A 20,062-nucleotide genomic window follows, 5' to 3' on the forward strand; every position below is an offset into this window, starting at 1 on the left:
TGAGCTGTCGTGGCTCTCATCCCTTTCATGTCTATTGTCTGCGCATAAACGGAGATTGTGTAATGGGGACATTACATCAATCTGATAGGGGATGAGTATTTCATTATCCATTTATTGCCTTAGTAGTATAAGCTTGATTGTTGATTCTAATTTTTGTGTGTTTAGTTAGTATTTTCCATTACCTACGTGTGTTTAAGTATTTCTATTACCTACGTGTGTTTAAGTGTTGTTTTTGGTGTTAGTGAGGCGAGAAGAGGGCATTACGCTGTTTGGGTGTTTCTTAATGTGCAGGCCTAAAGCCCCAAGTTCGAGAAAGTGAAATTAAGCTCAAGGCCAAGCACGCTGCAAATCGCCCGATCCGGATCGGGCGAGCTGCGCCCGATCGGGCGCGCACGGATGATGAACTTGGCTTGCTTATACTTCCGCCCGATGGTTGCATTTCGCCCTCAGCTTCCAGGGCGATTTGCAATCTTCAATGTATCTCGCCCGTATCACCAAGTCTAACTCCCGGGGCTCAACCATAAGCATCTCAGGCTCCCGAAAGTCGACGATGGAGGTCCCGAACTTCTCGGACTCATATAGTGGCCTTGATCAACAATGAAACGGGTCTAAAATGACCAATTTCTCATAATCAAACCTGAAACTCAAGGCACACTCAATAACACACATTAGTACTAGAAACGGCTCCTAAGAGCACGTTTGATACATAAAAGTACTAAGGGACGGGGGTAAAAATTCTATATAAAACGCATATATCAGTGACTCGCATCTTCGCCTGCGCCTATTGAACGGATGTACTGTCGTAGGCGTCCTTTAGCCGCGTGGTCGCTCAGTATCTTCCTTAACATCTGACAATTTTGTGTGTCGTGCCCCTCTTCTTTGTGAAAAGCACAGAATGGGGCCTGTTGGTTTGAGGTAGCCGGTCGTCGGGGGGATTGTTGCTCTATTCCTAGGTTATGTCCCTCTGCCAAGAGAATGTCTTCAAGAGTCGTGTTAAACATAAGGGAGCTTCCTGTCGTTGACTTCCTTTGTTTTCTTTTTACTTCAGTGTCGCAACCACTTTTTCTCATAGTGATGTTCTCATGCCAACTTCCAGAAATCCTGAGAGAGTGATGACCTTGAGATTCATAATTTTTCTGCCGTGAGGCTAGACTCGTCTGCCTCCCCGGACGCCGTTGTCTTACATGCTGACTTTCTTTTTCCAGGGTGCGTCCTTCCAGGGGTGGATCCAGATCATCTGATAAGGGTTCCATCATTCTGCCGTTATCCTACTCAGGGTTGGATTTGTGGGGAGACCTGGTGATTTCTTTTTGGAGGACGTGCTGAGACCTTTCTTGCCATTCGTCCGAAATATTCTGATGGAGATCGTTCAACAAGTACTGCAGGGACCTTGCAGAGGCAGGCCGGCTAGGTGCTACGTCACGGTGATTGTTGGTCTTATTTTTAAGCATCCCTTCATTGGTAGGAAATCCGGCTCTTTCCCCTAATCCGTCTTTGTGCTTTTCGCGCCCAGATTGCAGTTCAGCCATGACACTGTACCACCCCACAAACGGCGCCAAATGTTGTGGGATCTTTTACGGTAATGACGTGTCACGCGTTCCTCGGAGGTATCATGTATGAGCTGGCACGAACTTCTGGCAACCTGCAAAGCAAGAATATTCCCATAGGAATATTCCCTCCGATGCTTAAGTAAGTATAAGCTAGAGAGAGAAGTAATTTGTAGAGAGAAGGCAAAGTAAATATAGTTTGAAGTTGGTGGGAATGAATTCATTGCCCCTTACCTTGGGATCTGAGCCTTTTATAGGGCTAGGGTTTCTCGGGAAATGATCCCTCAACCCTATCTGTGGGATGCGTGCCCCCCCTGGGGATTTGGGACACGTGTCTTTTGGCCGTCAATCTTGGGCCTTTTATAAACTGGGCCAGAGATCACGGGCTTTCCCAATTAGGGTCGTGCCTTTATGTTGCTTGAACACCAAGGTCCAAGCCTACTTCCCGGGCTTGAGCCATGGGTCAGTTAAGCTGACTTGATTGGAATTAGGACCTCTTTGGGCCTTGTGGTTGAAGCAATTAGGCCCACATCAATAACGCTGGCGAATAATGTCCAATCTTCAAACCTGAGATTTTCTTCAACCTTTGAAGTTTTCTTAACCTCTTTGATAATACTTTCATACAAAGAATAAACATATAAGATGAAAGAGGGTCGCCCTGGCGTAGTCCTGAAATAGGGACATAAGAATCTGAAGGTTCCCCATTCACAAAGACTGAATAAGACATAGTTGAAACACATTGCATAATTCGGTAAATCAATACTTACGGAAACTTCAAAGCCACCAAAACACTTTCCACAAAATCCCAACGAACTCTATCGTATGCCTTGCTTAGGTCGACTTTCAAGATTGCTGCAAACTGCTTCCCCTTTTTCTTTCTACGGACATAACTCATTAACTCTGACGCCATAAAGCAATAATCCACCGTGAATCTGCCTGGGATGAAGGCATTCTGATAGTCATCAACAATATCAGGCATTATCACCTTCAACCTGTTCACCATTCATTTCGAAATGAACTTGTACGTCGAATTACCCAGGCTTATTGGCCTGAACTTGCTCACCTCTTCCGGTCTCGCCTCCTTACGAATAAGAGTTATGAAGGTTTGATAGATATCCGGCCCCACGAGGGTCCAATATTGTTGAATAAGAGCCGGTGGTACACCATCCGGGCCAGGAGTTCTTGCAAACAAAAATTGAGTCCAAGGCATGCTAAATGGGTTGAGTTCTTGCAATCCTTTCATTTTTCTTCGAAGTACAAAGATGGTAAGAGCAATGTGGTGGCCGATGCATTATCACGTAGATATACTCTGCTTGCTACACTTGAAGTTCGTCTATATATTGGGGTTTGAGACCTTGAAAGACTGATGGTGACTTTGGAGTTGCATGTGAAAAAATGTGCAGTTGGTGCCTATGTAGAGTACATGTTGCAAGATGGGTTTCTTTTCAAAGGCAACCGTCTTTGTATTCCCAAGCACTCAATTCGTGAGCTACTAGTTCGTGAGGCTCATGGTGGAGGGTTGGCTGGTCATTTTGGCATAGCTAAGACCTTGGAGATATTGAGGGAGCATTTCTTTTGGCCTAAAATGTTGGGCGACGTAACGAACACTTTGGGTAAGTGCGTGACTTGTCATATGGCCAAGAGTTCTTTCAAGCCCGGTTTGTACTCACCATTACCAGTTCCAGTTCGTCCTTGGGAAGATGTTTCTATGGATTTTATAGTGGCTTTGCCTCGTACTCAAAGAGGTAAGGATGCTATCATGGTCATTGTTGATAGATTTTCCAAGATGGCTCACTTTGTTGCTTGTCACAAAACAGATGATGCTTGTAATGTGGCTGATTTGTATTATAAAGAGATTGTCCGTTTGCATGGAATTCCCAAGACTATTCTTCCGGATCGTGATTCCAAGTTTTTGAGTTACTTTTGGAATACATTGTGGAGAAAGGTGGGAACCAAATTGTTGTATAGCACTTCACATCACCCTCAAACTGATGGGCAAATGGAGGTTACAAATCGAACCTTAAGAACGTTGTTACGAGGGTTGGTAAGTAAGACGCAAAAGGATTGGGATGTCAAGCTTGCTCATGCTGAATTTGCTTATAATCGTTCTCCTACTTATGCTACTGGTCATTCTCCATTTGAAGTGGTATATGGGATTAATCCATATTTTCCATTGGATCTGATTCAATTGCCGAAAGATTAGTTGGTTCACAAAGATGCCGATGCCACGTTGAAATCTATGATGAAATTGCACCAACAAGTTCATGACCGTATTGAAGCCATCAATGCCTCTTATAAACAGAAATCAAATAACAATCGCAAGCCTCGGGTGTTTGTCGAAGGTGATTTGGTTTTGGTTCATTTGAGGAAAGAGCGTTTTCCAAGCAAACGCAAGAACAAGATTATGCCTAGGGCTGAAGGTCCTTACAAGGTGGTTGCACGTGTGAATGATAATGCTTACAAGATCGAGCTTCCGGGAGATTATGGTGTACATGCTTCTTTCAATGTAGGTGACTTCTCACCCTATCTTGATGATGATGGCCTTGCTGAATTGAGGTCAATTCCTTTTCAAGGGGGAGGGGATGATACGGTCATGGATGAAGGTGATGATCAAGGTGACAGTCTTATGCTAACAATTGCAACCAAAGCTGATATAGGTTCAATGGCTCATTTTGTGTGCATGGTGACTTGTGATGTGGCCTAAAAGAATGCCACCTGAATGTACTATCAAAGCCCAGAAAAAAGGCCCAAAAGCCTACCTGCGGGCTTTTCTCAACTTCACAGGGCCAAGGCCCAAACGATTAAGAGGCCCACTTGGTCCAAACCAAGCCTCCAAAAACTGAGCAGGACATGTGTCCTGATCTTGCATAACACCCAATCATGCAGGACCAGTTCCCGAGAAACCCTAACACTATAAATAGTGCAGATCCCTAGGTAAAAGGGATTCAATTCATTCCCACCAACCAAAACTTACCTTTGCGCTGCCTTCTCTCTACAAATTACTTATCTCTCTAGCTTATACTTACTTAAGCATCGGAGGGAATATTCCTACGGGAATATTCTTGTTTTGCAGGTTGCCAGAAGTTCATGCCAGGTCATACTTGATACCTCCGAGGAACGCGTGCCACGTCAGCACCGTAAAAGATCCCACAGCATTTGGCGCCGTCTTTGGGGAGGTACAGTGTCATGGCCGAACTACACTCTGACAGAGAGTACGCTGGTGGAGAAGAAGAGAGACGACACATTGAAGAAGCCAATCGAATCGCAAATGCAGGGAACACACCGCGACGGATGCAGGCTGAGGTGGTTGTAGAAGAAGAACCAATAACCGAGGCATCTCCGCCAGGCCGCCATCTAAGCCCCAGCGTTCGAGACGCCGTGTTAGACGAGAATCTAGATTTGCCAGTCTCGGTGGGCTCCCTACGCGAGATCTTAACAGGATTCCAACAGCAAATGAATCAGACCTTTCGACAACAGATGAGCACTACACTGCAAGATGAAATTCGGAAAAATATGCTAATCTACTGCGCGGAGAGGACGGCTCCGCAGAGGCCTCTCAGTCTAGGCGTCAATCGGATAAGCAGAATGCCACTCAAATCCAACGTTTGGAGGGCTGGAGAAGGTTCTCATCCACAAGAAAGCAGGGGAGTCAGCCCTGTGCCTGAGCACTCGGGAAACGGCCGTGACCCCCCCACCTTCTTACCATAGGGTAAGCATGCGCCCCCGCCTGCTATCCAACCGCCGTGAACCAACCTATCATATTCAGCAAGGGCTCAACAACCTGACGTTAAGGCACATGAGTACCCCTTTCTCTGACGAGATCATGAACACCCCGAAAGAACCCAAGGTAAAAACTCCTACAACTGAAGCTTATGACGGGACCACCGATCCCGATATGCACCTTGTCGCATACCGCCATCACATGTACGTTCAGGGAACCAATGAAGCCACTTGGTGCAAATACTTCCCAGCCACGCTCAAAGGAGTAGCGTCTAAATGGTTTGAACGGCTTCCCCCAGGATCAATTGCCTCTTTTAACGAACTACAAACTTTGTTCTCTACGAGGTTCATGGCACACAAGGAAGAAAGGAAAACAAGCATGCATTTGGGACGGATCCAACAAGGGAAAGACGAGTCTCTAAGAAGCTACGTGAAGCGTTTCAATCTAGAGGCTGGACAGATCCCAGACTTGCCTGATGGCGTCTCTTTTGATAATTTTATCAGAGGATTGAAGAAGGGATCCTTCAAGTTTGACCTGGTTAAGAAGAGTGTAAGGACTATGGCCGAGGTCCTGGACGAGGCTGAAGCATTTATCCATGCAACAGAAATATGCAGCGCGTCAAAGGAAGGAGGGATTGGAGAAACAACAGACTCCTCCGGGAAGAAGGATAAAGTGGACCGAAAATCCCCACGAGTGAATGGCACATGGACTCTCTCAAAAGAGCATGATACCAACTTTCCTGGGCACAAGAGAGAACGACCGCAAGAAAGGGAATATTTTGAGTACAACACATATCTTCTCACCATACTAAAAGACGTGGGGACAACGTACGACCTTGATCGACCTTTCCCCATGAAGTCTCCTGCTGAGACTCGAGATCCCAAATTATATTGCCAGTTCCATGAAGATATAGGACATGAAACCAAGAATTGTAGAAACTTGAAGAGGGCTTTAGATGGCCTAGCTTCCAAAGGACACCTCAAGAACTACTTACGGAAAAATGCTCATGGCTTTGGAAAAAACCAATACAAAAAGAACACGTCACCTGCCTCACCGACTAAGGGACAACACAGCGACGGAGGATTTGTAGCCGTCATATCTGGAGGACCGGCCGCTGGAGGACCCACCATGAGAGGACATAAAGATTATGCTCGCCGCTTAGGACAAGTGCTGCTGTCAGCCAAAGCGCCCATGGATCCATTCCCAAAGATAGAAATATGTGAGTCAGATGGCGGACGGATAGCCACGCCGCATGATGATCCCCTTGTGGTTGAATTCAAGATATCTAACATGAGAGTTAAACGCATACTAATAGACACGGGAAGCTCGTCCGACATAATGAGTCTAGAATGCCTCAATCGCCTAGCGCACGACCCCAAAACCATCGAAAGAATTCACTATCCCATCATTGATTTCGGAGGGAGTATCATTCACCCTGTTGGCGTCATCACTCTGCCGGTTCGAATTGGGGATAGGAAGAATGGGCGAAAGATGGAGGTGGACTTCCTAATTGTTAAAGACTTGACTGCATACAATGTCATCTTGGGACGACCCACCTTACACAAGATTAAGGCTGTAGTCGTCACCCATCTGATGCTTCTGAAGTTTGTGTGCGATGATGGAGTTATAGGCACCATACATGGAGATCAACAACAGGCTAGGGACTGTTACCTGACGACCCTCAACCCGTCGGCATGGAAGCAAGATTCTGCCGAAGTCAGAGGAAAACGAAAGCATGAAGATGAACCTCAAGTCGCCAAAGAAACTAGACCCGTCCAAATAGAAGCGGTCAAAATTGAAGAAAGTGGCTGAAAGTAGAACATCATTAGGGTAACTATTGTACTCAGAGCCTACAAAACGGCCTAACTATTGTACTAGAGCCCACAAAACGGCCTGTAAATGCCCGCCTAAGACGCGGTGAATGTAGCAAGCAATTTAGTAAATGAACACTTATCTGACGAATACAAGTCTCAGTTGAACCTTTAAAAAGGAACACTAAGGGGTGAAGAAACTCACCAGAAAACAATCCCTAAAATAGTGGCGTCAATATCTGCTAAATAAACAATACCCAGTGCTAATAAACACGAAGGGTTTGGACATACCCAGTGCTAATAAACACAAAGGGTTTAGACATCTAACATGACGCCTTTTCTTCGAAAGGCGCCCAAAAAAGAAAAGACTCAAACAAGAGCAAACATTCAGACATAAGACCTCCTCCTTGGATGGCGTCTAAAAAGACTAATCGTTTGACGGCCTGAGAAGTGGCCTAGATTAGCGCCTCAAATTAGGCTGATCACCTAAAACACTGAGGTTTTCGTCCAACAAATGGACCCAAAGAAAGAATTCCCAAGAAATCAGTAACGAATTGGTGGAATTAAAATAAAATAAAGTGCACAACGGCACGAATTGTTTATACATAGCGCCCAAGGCGCAAACAAACCAAATCAAATAAATGCCAAAAGACACCAAAGTTATTATAAACGCCCACGGCGTCATTCAAACCAACTACGAGAAAAGCCGCTCAAGGATGAGGGGCAATAGAACTCCCGTCCTGGACATCTTGGCCTTCAGGGGAGTTCACCTCGTCTTCCTCTATGTCCTCCTCCCCGTCACTGACGAACTCAGGGGGATCTAAGCCTAGGCGTCTAGCCGCGAGACGGCTATCTGGTGGGAGATACGGCGTTTGAACCAGGAAAAGTCCTTCCCGTCCATAGACTGATCCCACGCCTTTTGGGCACTCTCCAAGATGGACTCCTCGCCCAACTTGAAAGAGCTTGCAGCCTCCTTGCGCACGGCCTCAATCTTTCCCTGCATGGCCTTGAGCTGACCTTCAAGAACGTTCACCTTGGAAGAGAAATTAGTCACCCGCTCCGAGACGGAAGAGTACTCCTTTTTCAGCACGGCAAGCCGCCCCTCATGCTCCAGCAACTTCTCTTCATACTTCTCGGCGTCCTCCTCGGCCTTCTTCAGAGCTTCCGTCTTGGATTTGATCTTCTTGTCCGCGTCCAAGTTGATCAATCTGGCAGTCTTCTCAGCATATTGCTCATGATTCTCGATCTGGTCCTTGTGCTTGAGCATCTCATTATGCATATCAAAGCGATAGTTCCTACTCTCGGAACAGGGAATGAAAAGCTGCCAAAGACAACATAGAATTAAAAATAACGTACATATATAATCATAACTGCAGAGATTCAGGAGTAAGTATCTCACATCAAGGACGAGGGACTGAATGGACCCAAAGAATCCCAAGTCAATCCCGGGGAGTGACCTCACATATTCCTCAGGGATGGCCGCATACACGTCCGCAAGGATCTTATCCTTTGCCTCTGAGCTAAAACCGGAAGAAGGGGGGATGCTCGCCACCTCGCCCCGCCGCATCCGCTTGAACATCTCAACTGAACCAAACGCCAAGATTATCAAACATCGTGCAAATCCCAACTTGACACGACAGATTTAAAGTACAGAAACACTAACCAATTGGCGACGCTGCAGGAGAAGTAGAGGCATTATCAGTAAAAGGAGCCTTAGCTTCCTTGCCTTTACCCTTTTCCTCCTTGGACGAGGTGTTGGCGTCAGCTGCCTCAGTCTGTTCGACTGCTACTTCGTCAGCAGCTGCTCCGGCAGCACAATCCCTTTCGGTGTCCACCTGGGAAGGAACCTCCTTTTGCTCAGGAGGAGGAATGAACGTCTGGGTAGGAAGAACCTCCCCCTCAGCTAGGGGAACGGACGGTTTTGGTACCGACGGCTTTGTGGCAGCATCGGCCGTACCCATCTTCTTAAAGAAGGGCCGTTTTGGCTTAGGAGCCTCCGTCAAAGATTGGTGAACTGGCCGACATGGGGAAGCCAAGCATTAGGCACCCAAGGCATGGCTCTTTGACGACAGCCGATACATCTCAGCCTGGAACAAGGGCTTCACTAGTCCCCACTCTCTGGACGAGAGGCGAGGGTAGGCGTCAGCTTTAGACAAATAGCGGGGCCGACGGTTCTACCTAGAAAGACGTCTAGAAAGAGAGAGGTCTTCCATTCGAACAATAGACCACTTCTTCCTCCACCAAACCCAACTAGAACTCTTACCCACCACCGTCTTATATCCCCGACGGCTGTAAAGGGTGAACCACCCGTGGGGAGAACGAGAAGAAGGGGCAATGACTACGAGACGAAGGAAAGCAGGAAAGGAAGGGGTGACGCCGCTCAAAGCACACTTGGCAATAAAACCAAAAACGTTTGCCCAGGAGTTAGGCGTCAATTGAGCAAGGCCAGTGTCATACCCCTTCAAAACGTCCATCACAAAGGGGTGCAAAGGAAATCTAAGACCCAACCTAAAGGCAGCAGTATAAACAGCTACCTCTCCCTGGGAGAGTTGGTCCACGGAGTCATGGGGTCGAGGGATCCTAAGACTAAAACCTGGGGGCAGAAGCAGAAAACGCTCAAAGTCACGTCCCTGCTCCCTCAGGTACCTCAGCCATTTCATGCTGGGAAAGATATCTGACGGAAATAGATTGACGTCCTCCTTCCCCCGGACCATAGGAGGAAGGTTTTTTGCAAACTCCTCGTCTGAAGAGCTAGAGTAGTCATCTTCAAAATCCTCGCGTGGAACGCGGGGACGGCAAGCCACATTCTTCCTTCTTCTAGGACAATGTGTCGTTCTTATGGCCCCGTCTCCTGTATTACGGGAGGAACGGACTCCACTCCTACTTCCTTGGGACGGGTTCGAAAAAGGAACCCTATCGTCCCCCTCTCGCGGTGCAGCCCATGCACGTACGTTGGCTGTTTGTCTAATTCGAGCCATGTCGTCCCGCATAAGGGACAGGACATCTGACTTTAGCAAAAGAATGAAAGAGATGGGCGTCATAACCCCCAAGATGCCTCCACAGAACACTTATAAACAATAAACAAGAGAGGTCCCACAAGCATACAAAAAACAAAGTTTTGATAGAGAACTTACCAGAAAATGATCAAACCGATGAGAAGTCTTGACAAATCCTCTAAACCCTCAAGAACCCTGGACAACGAATCCAAGAACACTCAAGCGCAAGCACAAGCAGATCTTTGGCAGGACGAAATTCGCTTTCTCTCTCTAAGAAAATTGCTCTGAAGTAACAAAAGAAAAATGAAAGAGGAACTAAAGCTTTTAAAGGAAAATCTAAGCTTTGAAAAGCCCTCACACGTGGCGCTCCCTCCGATCAAGCAGCCTACCCCACAGGGACAAGGGGCATCCTCCTTGAGGGGCAAATGATGTGGCCTAAAAGAATGCCACGTGACTGTACTATCAAAGCCCAGAAAAAAGGCCCAAAAGCCTGCCTGCGGGCTTTTCTCAACTTCACAGGGCCAAGGCCCAAACGTTTAAGAGGCCCACTTGGTCCAAACCAAGCCTCCAAAAACTTAGCAGGACACGTGTCTACATCTTGCATAACACCCAATCATGCAGGACCAGTTCCCGAGAAACCCTAGCACTATAAATAGTGCAGATCCCTAGGTAAAAGGGATTCAATTCATTCCCACCAACCAAAACTTACCTTTGCTCTGCCTTCTCTCTACAAATTACTTATCTCTCTAGCTTATACTTACTTAAGCATCGGAGGGAATATTCCTACGGGAATATTCTTGTTTTGCAGGTTGCCAGAAGTTCGTGCCAGGTCATACTTGATACCTCCGAGGAACGCGTGCCACTTCAGCACCGTAAAAGATCCCACGACAACTTGGATTGAGTGAGTCGTTTGATGGTCCGTTTAATCAAGTGCGTTTGATGGTCCGTTTATGCTTATCTTTATTTGTTTTCGTTTAATTCAGTTTAATAAGGGGACAATTGTTTTAATCCCATTTAAATCCAGTCTTGTACTTAGCTTTAAATATTGCTGTTTGTAAGGAGGGGTTTAGCCCTTTGTAACCTCCAATTTGGTGACTGAATTAGGAGGCTTTTAGAGCTTTGTAACAACCGGTTTTAAAGGCACTTAAATGGCTTTTAAATGGCTGTTTAAAGCTCTTGTAACCACCGGTTTTTAGCTTATTGTGTAGGCTATTTATAGCCAGCTTATTGAATGGAATAAAACAACCAATTTTGAAGAATAAACACTTGTTTTCAGTTTACTTTGAATTATTGATTATAATTCAACCTTTTCTTTGTTTTGGACGTGTTTCCTACTCAAAGAGCCGATCGTGAGTCAATAGGTCTTGCCTTTCAATCACGTTTGACGAGCTATAGGTCTAGCTTGTTAATCAACTATCCTTACTCATACAACGAGTTTTTAAACTTGTATCATTTGTGGTATCAGAGCTGCTGTTCGTGATTCTTACGAGCTAAAATGGATTTTGATGATCCTGACTTTCTACAACATCTCCAAGAAGCCTTAAAGAACGTTCGAGATGGGGGATTTTGAAGGCATCCTAGACGTGATCCACTACGGGTTGTGGATGAATTCAAAGTCACGGAACTTCCTGAAATTGTTGGTGGAACAGATCCGGAAGCTTATTTGGAATGGGAACGCAAGATAGAGCGAATTTTCGATTTCAAGGACATTGATGATGAGAAGCGTTGTAAGTATGCCATATTGAAGCTAGGACGAGGAGCTTCATTGTGGTTCGAAGGACTAAATCCAAGAGAATTCGTGATGGGAAGGAGAAAATCACCTCTTGGGAGTATTTGAAATGTAAGCTTCGTAAAAGGTATGTGCCAACAACTCATAGAATAACGACTTATCGTAAAATTGCTGAATTGAGGCAAGGGAAAATGAGTGTGGCTGAATATATTGATGAGTTTGAAAAGTTGTCCTTAGTGGGGGAAAATGAGGAGATAGAGGAACAAAAACTGTCTAGATTTTTAAGGGGTTTAAACTACAATATTGCCAATACCGCAGACCTTTATCCATATTCTGATTTTGAAACTCTTTGTGGACTTTGTTTAAAATTGGAAAACCAAGGGAAAGCAAAATATGGGGGGAGGGTCAAGTATGGATGGTAAGGCCAAGTCTTGGTCTAAATCCGAACCTATCATGAAACCAAACACATCACCTAGTACCGTAGGTTCAAGTAATTCTACGGCTGCCCCGAAATTAGTTAACTCAACCAAAGAAACAAGTCTATCCAAGGTGCGTTGTTTTAAGTGTCAAGGGTTTGGGCATTATCAAAATGCGTGTCAAAATTAACGGGTAGTGACCTTGAGAGAAGCTGTTGAATGCCGTGAGGAGTTGTTTGAAGAGGAGAAGAGGTTGGGGGACGTATTTGTGTTTGATGAGAGTGGCAATGAAGAGGAGGAGGAGGGGTATGAGGCTCCAGTTTATGACACAAATCTGGTTCTTAGAGCTCTATAAACCCAAATTGCATCTACTGATTCGGACCAACGAGATCAGTTGTTTCATACTAAATGTCTAGTGAAAGATAAGTGGTGTAGTGTGATTGTTGATGGGGGGAGTTGCACCAATGTTGCTTCTAGTGAGATGGTTTTGAAATTAGGATTAATCACTACAGCCCATCCTAGGCCATACGCACTCCATTGGCTCGATGATGGTAATAGTGTGAAGGTGTCGAAACAAGTAAGGGTAGGTTTGACTATGGGTTCGTATGTGGATGAGATTCTTTGTGATGTTATTCCTATGGATGCTTGTCATATTTTGTTGGGTCATCCTTGGCAGTTTGATAGGGACGTGGTTCACAAGGGGAGAAGCAACGAGTATGAAATTGAGAGACAAAGGCAAGAAGATTGTGCTAAAGCCTATGTCATCACAAGCAAAAAAAGAAGCCGAATCTCACCATGTTGGCTAGTGAACGAGAGATTGAGCAAGCTCTAGATCATGGAGAGTTGGTGTATTTGCTCGTGGCTAAGGAAAGTTCGATCGAAGGCCAAAATTGGAAAGAAGGCAGTCCCATTGCCGAGTTGCTTTTTGAGTTCAAGGATGTATTTCCCGACGAATTACCACCAGGTTTGCCTCCTATTCGTGGTATTGAACATCAAATTGATCTTGTTCCAGGAACTTATTTGCCTAATAAGGCTGCTTATAGTTGCAATCCGGAGGAAACAAATGAGTTGCAAAAACAAATTGATGAACTTGTGAGTCGAGGCTATGTTAGAGAAAGCTTGAGTCCATGTCTTCTCTCTACAAATTACTTCTCTCTCTAGCTTATACTTACTTAAGCGTCGGAGGGAATATTCCTGCGGGAATATTCTTGTTTTGCAGGTTGCCAGAGGTTTGTGCCAGCTGATACTTGATACCTCCGAGGAACGCGTGACACGTCATCACCGTAAAAGATCCCACAACAATTGTCACTCTCAGTGAGGTGTTAATGAGGATATTTGTAATATACAAATTCTGGTTGAAAAAGCAATTACTAAGACTATGCACAATTATGTCTAGGTGATTCAATTTTAAATGTAACTAGGGGCATGCATGTGATGAGTTTCCGTTTTCTAAATGCATTCTACTGAATTCTATTTTACAGTGGCTACTGAATGCATTTGCAGTAGCTTTTATAATAAAAGCATAATGTTCATTAGAAATGTATAGTGTTTTCAGGTGTTAGTTTCTCTTTCTAACTGATTGTTGTGGCTTGAAATGAATTCATGATTCTTGTTGTTACAGTTTAAATAAAGCATTGTTAGGTAAATCAATTTTGATGTTCATACCATTTAAGAATTCAGTTATGAACAAAGTTTGAATATCGGCTTAGGAATTAAAAAAGTTGCTGACATGTTCATTTTCCAGACTCGTGTAATATTGGAGTCATGTATTTAGATGCAGCACCTAACTATAATTATATATTCTATTCTCATTTAAGTGACCCGAAATTTTAAGAATGTCCAATTTCTTAATTTTTATGCATTCACTTAAATCTTGAGAATAGTGACTAACTTTTTAAGTTTTTACTTTTCAGGTGAATGAGTGGTGGCACACCTAATCCTAAACTCAAGCGAATCAGGAAGTATATCGATTTTGTGAACAGCATAAGTCAAGAGAGATTAATCTACGCGTTTCAAATAGATCAACCAGAAGAGGTGAAACTAGAGGAAGTTAAACCAACAGAAGATAGTCTAAAAGGAGCAAAAAATGGGTGAAAGAACCTTGAAGGAGATGGCAGCCCCAAATACGAGAGATGATCCTCTCTACATTGTGTTTCCAGAGCTGGACAAACCCCTCAAACTGAATTCAGGTTTCCTTAATCTTCTTCCCAAATATTATGGGAAATCAGGTGAGAATCCTCATCGACATTTAAAAGAGTTTAAGGTTGTTTGTTCTTCTATGAATCTTGAAGGAGTCGAACAGGATCATATTAGATTGCATGCTTTTCCTTTTTCTTTGCAAGATTTGGCTAAAGATTGGTTGTATGATCTTCTTGCTGGATCAATTACGACTTGGAATGTTATGGCATCAACTTTTCTAGGACAGTACTTTCCAGCAAGTCTAATTGGATCCATTAGGACGGAGATATGTGGCATTAGGCAGCATGATAATGAGTCCTTGTATGAGTATTGGGAACGTTTTAAGAGATTGTGTTCCTCATGTCCCCAACATCAGATTAGTGACCAACTATTAATTCAGTACTTTTATGAAGACCTATTGCCTACTGATAGGGGTATGATAGATGCTTCGAGTGGGGGGGCATTACTAGACAAAACACCAACCCAAGCTAGGGCTTTAATTTCTAATATGGCTCAAAACACCCAACAACATGGTACTAGAAATGATGTTAAAAGAGTAAATGGAGTTGATTTAAGTGGTATTCAGAATCAATTACAAGAAAATGCTCAACAAATTTCTACCTTAACTACTCTCGTGTCTAAAATTGTTGCTAGTAACGAGTCTAAAGCTAGAGTTTGTGGGATTTGCTATAATGAGTCTCATCCTACTGATAAATGTCCTGACTTGCAATCTGAAGATGTGAATGCTATAGGTGGTTATTCTGGTCAAAGAAAATATGATCCTTACTCACAAACTTATAATGAAGGTTGGAAAGACCACCCTAATATAAGGTATGGAAATAGACCACAACTTCCACAATCTAATCAACCAAGGCAATATGGTCAACCAAATCACCCACCCCAATCTGATCCTTCACTAGAAGACTTAGTTAAGCAACTAACTAATCAAATAGGGCAAGTCCATAATCAGCGTATTGAGTATCAAAAGAAAACTGACACGCGCCTTCATCACATAGACACTCAAATAGGTCAGATTTGCACTTCTTTAAGTAATCTTGAAACTCAACTATCAGGTAAACTTCCATCACAAACAATCCCTAATCCCAATGGTCATGTTAAAGCTATCACACTTAGGAGTGGTAAAGTGTTAACTGAACCTAAAATGAAAAGTCGTGAAGTTGAAAAAGAGATAGAAGTCAATCCTGAAGTTGGGTCAGGGGAAAGAGTGGAAAGTGAGGGTATTGTGAAGGACAATGAAAAAGAAAATGAAGGGAAGAGTAAAACTGAATCTGATTCTGTTGTTTCTCGTCTTAAAGAATTGCCTCCTTTCCCTTCTCGATTTTCTAAAGCTAAGAAAGAGAGTCTTGACAATGAAATGCTAGAAACTTTTAGGAAAATTGAAGTCAATATCCCCTTCTTGATGCAATTAAACAAGTACCTCGTTATGCAAAGTTTCTTAAGGAACTATGTACTAACAAAAGACAGTTTCGTCCTTCTGAAAAGGTAAGTATGGGGGAAAATATTTCAGCTATTATTCAAAAGAAGCTTCCCCCTAAGTGTAAGGACCCTGGCATGTTTTGTATTCCTTGCAAAATTGGAGATTCTAAGTTTGAGAGGTGTATGCTAGATTTAGGAGCCTCCATAAATGTTATGCCGAAATCTATTTATGATACTTTAAATGTGGGTTCTTTGTCTAAAACTGATATTGTTATTCAGTTAGCTGATAGATCTAACGCATTCCCAATAGGAGTCTTAGAAGATGTACTTGTCCAAGTGAATGAATTGGTTTTTCCTGCTGACTTTTATGTTCTGGATATGGGTGATAGATGTGATAGTGTTCCCTTGTTGTTAGGTAGACCATTTCCGAAAACTTCTAAGACAAAAATTGATGTTCATGAGGGTAACTTAACTATGGAATTTAATGGAGAAATTATTAAGTTTAATATTTTTGATGCTATGAGATACCCAAGTGATATCAATAATGTTAGTTCAACAGATACTTTTGATGCTTTTGATTGGATGGCTCAGGATGTATTTTATAAGTGGTGTGATAAACTATTTAAAATTGATGTTCTTAATTATACTAAAGAGAATGAAATGCCTGATTTTTCTATTGTAGCTGCGTCTGATGTGGCTGGTGATGTTGAAAATATAAATTCTGATTTTTCTTTGCCTTTATCTGTGCCTAAATTGATTCCTTCTATTGTTGAAGCACCAATTTTAGAGTTAAAACCCCTACCCTCTAATTTGAAATATGTTTATTTGGGTGCTAATGAAACTTTGCCAGTAATTATTTCAAGTTCTTTAAATGAATATCAAGAAGCAAAGCTGATGAATGTGCTTAAAAATTATCAAGAGGCAATAGGATGGACTTTAGCAGACATAAAAGGCATTAGTCCCACCTTGTGCATGCATAGAATATTTCTTGAACAAAATGCTAAACCCACTAGAGAAACTCAACGAAGGTTAAACCCTTCGATGAGGGAAGTTGTTCAAAAGGAAATTATTAAATGGATAAATGCGGATGTAATCTACCCTATTTCTGATTCTCAATGGGTAAGTCCTATTCATGTGGTCCCTAAGAAAAGCGGAATAACAGTTGTTGAAAATAATAAAGGCGAGCTTGTCCCCACTAGAGTTCCTAATGGTTGGAGAGTATGCATAGATTATAGGAAGCTTAATCAAGCTACTAGGAAAGACCATTTCCCTTTGCCTTTTATTGACCAAATGCTAGAAAAGCTTGCTGGACAATCTTATTTTTGTTTTCTAGATGGTTATTCTGGTTATACTCAAGTTCCAATAGCTCCTGAAGATCAAGATAAAACCACTTTTACTTGTCCTTTTGGTACATTTGCATTTAGGAGAATGCCTTTTGGATTGTGCAATGCCCCTGGAACTTTTCAAATATGCATGATGAGTATTTTTTCTGATTTAATTGAAAAATATATGGAAGTGTTTATGGATGATTTTACTGTATTTGGTGATTCATTTGATAGATGCCTTCATAGTCTGTCTCGAGTTCTGAAAAGATGTGTTGAAACTAACCTTGTGTTGAATTTCAAAAAGTGTCATTTTATGGTTGAACAAGGTGTAGTTCTTGGACATATTGTAAGTGCTAAATGTTTAGACGTTGACAAGGCTAAAATTGATGTCATTAGTTCATTGCCTTATCCTACTTGTGTTCGTGAAATTAGGTCGTTTAGGGCATGCTGGCTTTTACAGACGTTTTATTAAAAATTTCTCCAAAATTGCATACCCTTTGTGTGTTTTACTTGGTAAGGATGTTGTTTTTTACTTTAATGATAAATTCAAGAAAGCTTTTGATGATCTGAAAGATAAACTGACCTCTGCTCCTATTATTAGACCACCTGATTGGTCATTGCCTTTCGAAATCATGTGTGATGCTAGTGATAAGACAATAGGTGTTGTTTTAGGTCAAAAGAAAGATAAAGAGTCTTACGTGATCCATTATGCTTCTAAATCACTTGATCCTGCCCAATGCAATTACAGTGTGACTAAAAAAGAAATGTATGGTGTTGTTTTTGCTTTGGAAAAGTTTAGACCTTATTTGCTTGGCACTCATGTGATTATATATTCTGATCACGCAGCTCTTAAATTTTTGTTGAAAAAGAAAGAGTCAAAACCGAGATTGCTTAGATGGATGCTTTTGTTGCAAGAATTTGACCTTGAAATTAGGGATGAAAAGGATGTAGAGAATCTGGTTGCTGACCACTTAAGTAGGATTGTTCCTAGAGATGATTGGCCGTTAATGACCGAGTTCTTTCCTGATGAACAATTACTTTCTTTATGTCGTATTGATACTCCTTGGTATGCTGATATGGTGAATTACTTAGTCACTAGAACATTTCCTCCTACATTGTCTAGAGCTCAAAAGGAAAAGATTAAATCTGAATCAAAGTATTATTTTTGGGATGACCCATACCTTTGGAAATGTTGTGCAGATCAACTCATGCGCGGGTGTGTTGATAAATCTGAGTTCACTTCTATTCTCAATTTTCGTCATTCTTTGGAAGCTGAGGGACATTTTGGTCCTCAAAGGACTGCATATAAAGTCCTTAAGTGTGGTTTTTATTGGCCTACGTTGTTTAAAGATGCTTATATTTTTGTTAAGTCTTGTGAACCATGTCAGAAAACAGGTAATATCTCTAAGAGAAATGAAATGCCACAACATGGAATTATAGTTTGTGAAATATTTGATGTATGGGGCATTGATTTTATGGATCCCTTCCCCTCATCCTTTGGTAATCTTTACATTGTTCTTGCTGTGGACTATGTGTCTAAATGGGTGGAGGCTATTGCCACCATAACTGATGATGCTAAGACCGTTGTCAAATTTGTTAAGAGTTACATTTTTAATAGGTTCGGCATGCCAAAGGCCATAATTAGTGATAGAGGAACTCATTTTTGCAATAAAACTTTTGGTGCTCTTCTTGAGAAATTTCATGTGACACATAGAGTAGCAACTTCTTATCACCCTCAAACAAACGGTCAAACTGAGGTGTCTAATCGGGAAATCAAATCAATATTAGAAAAAATGGTGAGCCCTAATAGGAAGGACTGGAGCCTTAGGCTGACGCATTATGGGCCTATATGACAGCTTACAAAACGCCTTTAGGGATGTTAGCATATCGACTTGTTTTTGGGAAAGGTTGTCATTTACCTGTGGAAATCGAGCATAAGTCTTATTGGGCTGTTAAGCAATGTAAAATGGATTATGATTTGGCTGGGCAGCAGAGAAAACTTAGTTTGCAAGAGCTTGAAGAAATCAGATTAGAGGCTTATGAAAATGCTCAGATGTACAAAGACAAAACTAAGGCATTTCATGATAAAAGGATAGTCAAAACTACTTTTTCTGTAGGAAAAAAAGTTCTTTTATACAATGCTCGTTTGAAATTATTCCCTGGCAAACTTCGATCTAGATGGCTTGGTCCCTTTGTTATTACTAATATATTTGATCATGGTGCAGTTGAGATTAAATGTGTGGATTCTGGTAAAGTATTCAAGGTCAATGGTCACGGATTAAAAGCATTCTATGAGTATGAACAAGCAGGGATGATTGAAGAAATAAATCTTTCAAAAGACTGAAGAATGTTATACGTCGAGCCAACGACGGGAAATAGAGGCGCTGCTTGGGAGGCAACCCAAGGCTTAGAGCTATTTATTTTCATTTTCCTATAATTTCAATTTTTTGTTTTTGTTTTCTTTTTCTTAGCTTTAGTTAATAACTTAGTTTTTAATTTTAGCTAAAAAAAAAAAAAGGTGGACAGGTTATTTTTTGTGCTTTTCTAGTACAGGCAGACCGGAACAAGAGGGACATGATTCCGCTTGCACCTGATGCTATTTTGTTTATTCTTTCCACAGATTTGTTCAGGTCGTTTTAAACTCTCACACAAAGCAACCACCTAACTTCTGAAATCTGTGATCCCATTATCGTGCGGCGTGCTACGTTTTGCTGAACAACACAGTTCTCATCAGATCTCTAAAACAACTTCACACCAAATATGCAGATCTTGTTTTCTTCTGGCACCTCCCATAACCAGCTAAGTCTCCATTCGGATAACAGACCACTTCTTCCTCCACAAACCCAGCTAGAGGTCTTACACACTACCGTCTTATATCCCCGACGACTATAGAGGGTAAACC

General features: G+C 42.4%; 1 protein-coding gene, 1 non-coding gene and 1 pseudogene across 2 annotated transcripts; 2 read left to right on the forward strand and 1 right to left on the reverse strand.

The window, feature by feature from the left end:
- The first annotated feature begins 14,306 nt into the window (after positions 1–14,306).
- On the forward strand, positions 14,307–19,013 carry LOC130470005 (uncharacterized; annotated as a pseudogene).
- Positions 14,669–14,777, reverse strand: LOC130471094 (small nucleolar RNA R71). The gene has a single exon (XR_008931773.1). It is a non-coding gene; the product is annotated as a small nucleolar RNA R71 (small nucleolar RNA).
- LOC130470006 (uncharacterized) lies at positions 19,010–19,654 on the forward strand. The gene has a single exon (XM_056839559.1). It carries the CDS (start codon positions 19,010–19,012, stop codon positions 19,502–19,504), a length of 495 nt encoding a protein of 164 aa, XP_056695537.1. The 3' UTR covers positions 19,505–19,654.
- The last annotated feature ends 408 nt before the right edge of the window (positions 19,655–20,062 follow it).

This window comes from Spinacia oleracea, chromosome 3 (genome assembly GCF_020520425.1).
Source record: "Spinacia oleracea cultivar Varoflay chromosome 3, BTI_SOV_V1, whole genome shotgun sequence".
Classification (NCBI taxonomy): domain Eukaryota; kingdom Viridiplantae; phylum Streptophyta; class Magnoliopsida; order Caryophyllales; family Amaranthaceae; genus Spinacia; species Spinacia oleracea.